This window comes from Pyxicephalus adspersus, chromosome 7 (genome assembly GCF_032062135.1).
Source record: "Pyxicephalus adspersus chromosome 7, UCB_Pads_2.0, whole genome shotgun sequence".
Taxonomy (NCBI): Eukaryota; Metazoa; Chordata; class Amphibia; order Anura; family Pyxicephalidae; genus Pyxicephalus; species Pyxicephalus adspersus.
The window spans coordinates 46093846-46101582 of NC_092864.1; the positions used below are offsets into that span (position 1 = coordinate 46093846).

Consider the following 7737-nt stretch of genomic DNA (forward strand, 5'->3'; position numbering starts at 1 on the left):
ACCTGTAGTTTTTATCTTTGTTCATCTTGAGCTGCAGCAAGCAATAAACTGATGAAAATCTGAACTTACTTGTACGTATCCCAGTAATAGGACAGAACATCCAATCCCTGCATAGTAACTCGCAAATCTTGTCATTTCCAATTCAATATCGAGCAAGCTGCCAGGAAACAGAGTGAGATGATTCAGCTTCACGTATAATAATGTGAAAATATGTTCTGTGAAAATTTTAGCAGCCACATATTAGGACAGTTAATAACGGTAATGATTTCTCACCCGCAGCTTACTGTCTCATTTTCATTTTCCTCAAAAATGGTTCCATTAATCCATGCGATAGTGTTGTTTACACAAGTCTTATTTGGGTTTCGCAGTTCTTGCATCTCAATGTCATACAATATAAATGTGTCAATCATTACACCGAAAACCAGCAACATGCATGGCTGAGCTGCCCCATGGATAATCGCAGCGATACTGCCAAATACCATCATCCAGGTTTCGGAGCAAGAGGAGAATCTGAACTGTAGATATATCAAAAATATAAAAGGACATGAAATGCATATGTACCAACATATGCACCCCCCCCATATGAAAATATCATGGTATCATAATAATCCGACTCTCTCCTCTCTACAATCTAATATGAATGCTGAACATTTATCCATCCTTCCCACCGCTCCTCTTCTGCTGCCTCTCTTTGTAGTTCTCTTCATTGGTTTCCATTCCACCTTAGAATCAAATTCAAGCTCCTGTGCTTTGCCTTCAAATCCCTCCACAGTTCTTGTCCCACCTACCTTTCTGAACTAATAGATAAATACTCCCCTAGCCGTTCTCTCCGCTCCTCCAATGACCTACTACTGACTTCCTCACTCATGTAAAAGAGCACTCTAAACCCATCTTTTCAAACTTGCCTACCCATATTCTTTTTTTGTTTTCCTAAACCCTCACTACTCACCAACCATTCCATATTTCCCTTGCTACTGTGTGATACTTACTTTCCCCAATCTCATAGATTGGAAACTTCTCTGGGCAGGGCCCCCCTCCTCCTTCGTCACTGTCTGTTTATTGTACAGTGCTGCCTAGTATGTTGGTGCTATACAGATACTGTTTGATATTAATACAAATAATAATAAAGCTAAGGGTTACAACAAAACTGCCTGAACAGTGGGTTTCCCCCACTCATTTTTATCTAGAGGAACATCCAACAGCAGTTTTACCTGCCTTATGCTACTTGCCAGCACTCTATTGGTTGAAGGCACTTATATGTAATCACAAAGAATGCAGGACCAGCAGTCCTGCACTGTAAGCGAAGATACTATGGGTCCCATCCACAAACCCAAGCATTGAAGGGAAAAGAAATGCTGGCTGCCCAAAAGTGAGGGACAATGTAAATAAAGTGCTTTGACCCCAGAAGTAAATGTGTATTTAACTTTTGCTGTGGGAGGAAGCCTCATTGCAAGGGGGAATAGATCATGGTTCTATGAGATACACAAGTACACTTTGCTGCTATCATATGGTTGTCCTAGAAAACCCGATAAAATTTAACTAATGCCAAAACAACAACTTTGGATTTGTAAGCATAAATAATAAAAAAAACTCTATCAAGTATTCTGACGTCTTTTACATGTGTAACACCCTTCAATTTTTATTTGCAAGACACTGCAGGAGAAAAAGTGAGAGCTGTCAGTGATATAAGAGTCCACATAGGAACTTTTTTCAATGCTTTTTCCCAATCAAAATTATGAAAAAACATGACAGAGGTTGTAAATCTTCTGTATCCATCGGACTACTTCTCAAAATAATTCCAGCTGCCTGTCAGTTATACTGACTTGGTGGCTTCACAATTTTTAATAATACTGAAACAGTACATATAGATTATTATTATTATTATTATTATTAAACAGGATTTATATAGCGCCAACATATTACGCAGCGCTGTACATTAAATAGGGATTGCAAATGACAGACTAATACAGACAGTGATACAGGAGGAGATAAGCTGATTTGACTTAACTCAAACTTTCTTTTCTGCATTGTTGTTTTAGGTCAGTGACAAAGAAAGTATTGCGGCCACCAAGGACCTATTGCAGCAGAAATATTTTTCTTAGTGATGGTTAAAACTTTCCAGGGTAGGAGAACGGGGCAATAGGGATGAAGGAATGGGGGGGATGTATAATACATATATATATAATAAACTTACCAGCTGAAAGAAACCAACACGTATGCTGTCAGCAGCTGCATTTTTGTCAGACCTAAAAGAAAATATATGTTCAAGAACAGCTATAACAAGTGGGTAAAACAGATGATATACATAAGAAACATGTGAGTATTCATCTCCAGTATCCAATCACATGCATATAGACAGTTTACTACTGGCAAGCTAAAGTCTCAGTCCACCATAAGCTGCCAGTTTTGGTGGATGTTGGAGAGTTGAACCACCTGCTGGAGACCTAAATCTCTGGGAGCATGCTATCAGTGAATTCTTTGTGCTGCATACATAGGGCCTGATTTATGAAAGCTCTCCAAGGCTTGAGAGAATACACTTTCAGAAGTGAAGAATGGATTTTTAAAAATCTTTTGTAATTTGCTAGCAAACGTTTTGAATCCTGGACCAGATCCATTCCAGGTTTGCTGGATCACCCACCTTCACTTCATACAGCTACACTGAAAGTGTATTCTTTTTACGTTGAAAAAATCCTGTGGCACGCCACAATTCAAAAATGTTACAGAATGCCACTCTGTAGCTAGTTTGGCACATTTTTTACATTGACAAAATACGACGGCACACCACAAATCAAAAATGATACAAATTGACACTCTGTAGCTAATTCTCTTGCCTCCAAGAAAAAACATAGCAGTTAAGCTACTGCCACCCACTGACATGGAAGAGTATTACATTACTCTGCCAGTCAATACAGCACAGACACTCGACAATGGTAATTGGATAATTTCCCACAGTACACCTGAAGATCTCCCACGGCACACTAGTGTGCTGTGGCACAGTGGTTGAAAATCATTGATATACAGTACAGCCATAAGTTTTTTTTGGTACAGTTTAGCTTCATACCATTTCAATCCTTTCTTTTTACACAGCGTTATAAAATTATAGTTCACAATATGTATTAGAACTCCAAATGTTTCATTTTGATTTTGATTTTGAAATACAAAATCTAGAACAAAGTAAAATGTGAATGCAGCTTTATTGCATGAAACAAGGATAGTGATTGCTGTAGGCTGTAGATTTCTTTGTTCCATTTTTCATAAATAATCCTAAAAATTGTTTCATCTCAGCATAAAAATAATTCTACCCAACTGGAAGACATAAACAGGTGAACATTATATTTTATTTTCTTAGTATGACATTTTCTACTCATTGCTAAAACTTACGTTTTCTTCTTTGATGCATTTTTGTCTCTGTTTAATTAATAAGGAAATAAAAAGACAGTGCATGAGTATTGTTTTATGGAGTCCAACCTGTCCTGAAAACAACAAAACAAGCAAATTTAGGGTATATGGTATACCTTGCAGGAAAGGAATAAGGAAGCTATGTGCAAGCTATTGTGTGGCTCTAGGCACCCTTACAGATGAGCACACGGTAGTCTGTATTTTTCTTACGTGGGTGCTTTCTGAGCCCAGCTAACACAAAGGGATCTATTTCTAAATTATCCCCTTGTTGATTTGCTCATAAAATTTCTTTCTTTCCTTTTCATTTCCTATTGTGGCAGCTGTGCACGTTTATAGATTGGCACTAAGTGGCAGAATGAATCATTGGGCCTGATTTATTAAAGCTCTCCAAGGCTGGAGAGGATACAATTTCGTCAGTGAAGCTGGGTGATCCAGCAAACCAAAGTTATTTGCTATTTGTTAGCAAATGCTTTGAATTCTGGACCAGATCCATTCCAGGTTTTCTGGATCACCCAGTTTCACTGATGAAAGTGTATCTTCTCCTGCCTTGGAGAGCTTTAATAAATCAGACCCATTGTTTTAATAGAAGACCTGTAGAAAGATACAACCATGTCAGAAATTTCAGAGGAATTGACTGAGGGGAATAATTTTGTAAATAAAGCCTAAAATATTCTATAGACTGGGTTCTCGTAAATAGGTTGTTCCACTGTCCATCTTCTTTCTTTATGTTTTTTTTTTCTCTCCAATCTTTTATAAGCACACAAGTCATTTTTATGTCAATTATAAGAAATGCATATGTGAAAGAATTGATTTGTGAGGGTTTAGTAATAGAAGTTGTATTTAATAATCTGAAATATTGTGTGTATAATTTGTTCCCCGAAGCTTGTCCTTATTTTCCAACAGTTTCAACAACATGCTTCCAATCTTTGCCCATCTCTTATTCCATGCTTTTAGTCTCTGGCCATTTCCTGTTGCATATCTGTAGTTTCTGACATCTTTCTGTACTATTATATTTCACATATAATGTTTGATCATTGGTAGGGCCTGCACCCAAGATCCTTATATAAAGAAAGTTGACACACTGCTTTGAACCATAGTGCTATCAACATATTTAGTGTCCCCCAGTAGCATGCTTGTGAATGTGGGTTATTCTACAACACAACTTCTTTTTTTAGGAATTTAGAGAATTATTTGCTTTACAGTGCCTACAGCTGTTTTAAAGCTCATACTTGTTAATATTATATAATGAGTTGAATATCAATAGCATGACAAAAAGAATGAAGTAAAGAGGGAATCCACTGCTCGTATATATAATGGACACAATTTCCTGTATAGACACATTGGCAAGGGCCTAGGGTGACAAAACTCCTACAAGTGGCACAAAGTCATCCACACTAAAAAGATGGACTTTGATAAGTGTATACAGATAGCAATAAAACAACAAATAATACCTTCATATCTAAATATACACAAACCTAAGAAATGTACAATGCCTATATACATCACATCACTTAAATGTGCAAATGTGACTTGTCTGGAAGACACCAAAAAATGTGAGTGATGGAAATCCAGGCCTAAATACTAATGCATATTTTGCAAACATATTAGTGGGTAGTAAATGTGAATACTTACTCTTTACTCTTTAGATTGTCTGTGGAGAAAAAATAAATATACATAATTCAGGATGCAGATTAAAGGTATTTTACATTTTGGAAATGACTTGATAACATTGGGCATAAGTTTGCTGATTCATACATTTGACCATTGCAAGTTCTTCTGCTTGTACTGCTACATCAAAGAGCAATAATAATAACTATTGCTTAACACTAATAATATATCATGATCATTCCAGCTAATTCAACTTTTTTAAAACATTGTTTTATTTTTTTCACTTAAAGTGAAAACACATGTTTGTGGAATATTTTCTATCGAAGAACACTGACAAATGTCAGATACAATAGTTTAAAAATACACCCCTAAGTTCCATTTGATCCAACAAAGAGACTCCTCCAAATGATCTATTTAAAATAACAACCTGCTCACAGTTATTGACCTCCCATGTCAGTGTTCTACCAATATACCTTTCATTAGGGTCATACAGAATGGATTGCTTTTTAGATCATCTGGTAGCTGTGGAAGTTGGGGAAGTCTGGAGATGTGGTTTATGGGCCAGACCCAAAGACTGAGCAAAGAGAATCACTGGGTCTCTTGGACTGTATGGAACTGATTTTTTGTTCTCTGACCATGCACTAAGCAGTTAACAAAGCTAAAAAGTTCATTTAAAAAGAGAGTTACTTTGTACTGAATCAACTTATATGAAACTTTAATTGTGGTCACATATGCTTCAATATTATTACACACATATGGTACAATTAGCTAAAGCCATTGCTTGTGTATTTTCTGACCGCACATTTTTTCCAGGAAATAATCCCAAATCTTGCAAGCAATCACATTGGGGTGTGCTTATTGCTTGTTTTATATTTTTATTAGTGTACAAAAACTAAATCTACTGTACCTGATTCATCCGACTCAAATGACCTATTTTCAGTCCCAAGTTTTTTTACACTTTTTAGTGTGACTGACATGATGTTCTTCTTCAATAGCCAGACCCTATAAAAAAGCAAGGAATTGGGAAAATACATAAACTATTACTTAGAGCCATATTGTGTGCACGAGTAAAGCTATGTACACACATCAGATGATTGTTGCCTGGGATGAATGGTTGTGCTTGTCTCAGACAAAAATCTAGGGTGCATACAGCAATCCCCCCAATGTGGTTCATTAATAGATTGTAAGCTCTTCTCGTCAGAGTCCTCCTGTGTTCTGTGTCTCCTACTCTTGTGTTATCATTTGTATCTGTTTGTCATTTGCAATCTAATCTACAGTACGCTGAGTAATATGTTGGTGCTTCATAAATACACTTTAATAATAATAATAATAACAATGCCCTGGATTTAGAATGACTGCTCTACTTTCCTATGTGGAAGAGCACAGCAGGGTGCTTCCTTCTTGTTCTCAACCCTAACCTCTTTTCATAGAAATGAGTGTGTGCAATTCTTTTGTTACTGGAAACAATCATTAAAGAAAATCGTCAGCAACAGAATTCTGACGTCAATGTGATGCTTGTAGGAAGCCTAAAGTTGGTTTATCATCAAATGCAGCATCTCTGCAATGATCATTCTGTCCATAAAAGTGTTAAAAGGTAACAATAGTTATTGAATATGTATCATGGCTGCTCCGTTGTAGCCATGACCAGTCTTTATACATGCAGATGTATGCAGATTCCTACATAGAAGGAAAAGAATTTAAACTGGCAAAATCTCCCCAACATAAAACCACATGCCTAGGCATTAGGTCATGTGAAAAGGTGCAATGGGAGTATGAAGCAGCAAGGGAAGGGATTTTAAGAATTTTGTTAATTCTATTGTAAAATATACTCTTTGTTAGGAGCATAGAACATAGAAAACAAGGAACTTCAAACAGAACACATTTTGAATGCTGTTGGCAGTAGATTTATATTACTCCAATTTATTTTGCCCTGTTGTGTGGAAATTGTCTAACTAATACAGGAAAAAATAGAAAATAAATATAAAAATATTGGATGTGCCATTGCTGAATTTTTATTGCTGTGTTCCAAGCGGCTATTCTAGTTTTTGCCTCACTATTTGTTGAATCACTGACCTGGACCATGTGCGTGTCAGGGGTCAGGAAAATGCATGATCCATGTCAATGTAGTTCAGCAAGAATATGGATTGCAGCCGTAAAAAGTCATCCAAGACTGCTCTCAATTTCATGCCTTAACAAATTCCTTTCTATGAAATTCTCTGAAATCACAGCCATACAATATAAAATGATAACCAACCTTTGCAACCCTCAGGTCAAATGATTTTAAAGTACCAGCAGCAATGAAAATGATTAAAATACAGTAGTAGTAAAAATGTATACTTTATTTTGCTTGACTCCTTGGCTTGCCTTGTTTTGACACTAATACTACAAAACATACCCTGATCATATGCAGTTTTTGTTAATGTTTGTTCTTCTGTGTGTTACAAATTGTTTTTATGTGTTTATTAGACAAGTGTTTCTTTATTAATTGGTTTCCTTCTAAATTGGCCTTAGACTGTGTTACTGACATATGACTATGTTAGGGACATTAGATTGTGAGAGACAGCTTTGAGGGACAGCTAGTGATAAGGGCTTTGTAAAGTGCTGTGTAATATGTTGCCACATGTCTCCTACCTGAGTTATAGGGAATTCTTGTTCTCACTGGAAGAATTCTGACAGAGAACTGTTACAGAGAAATTTGTATGTCCATATCGAGTGTCCAGATGGAGAATG

At 36.5% G+C, this 7737-nt stretch overlaps 1 protein-coding gene across 1 annotated transcript in view; it reads right to left on the minus strand.

The window, feature by feature from the left end:
* The window catches only part of LOC140335564 (bile salt export pump-like), a 48468-nt gene extending 40731 nt beyond the window's left edge, over positions 1 to 7737 (minus strand). The window contains exons 1-7 of the mRNA XM_072418285.1: positions 7639 to 7737; positions 5915 to 6009; positions 5032 to 5050; positions 3382 to 3408; positions 2195 to 2246; positions 274 to 515; positions 70 to 157 (exon numbers count right to left, since the gene is read on the minus strand). Of these exons, the coding sequence (XP_072274386.1) occupies positions 70 to 157; positions 274 to 515; positions 2195 to 2246; positions 3382 to 3408; positions 5032 to 5050; positions 5915 to 5984 (498 nt within the window). The 5' untranslated portion in view covers positions 5985 to 6009; positions 7639 to 7737. The remainder of the gene's footprint in view (positions 1 to 69; positions 158 to 273; positions 516 to 2194; positions 2247 to 3381; positions 3409 to 5031; positions 5051 to 5914; positions 6010 to 7638) is intronic.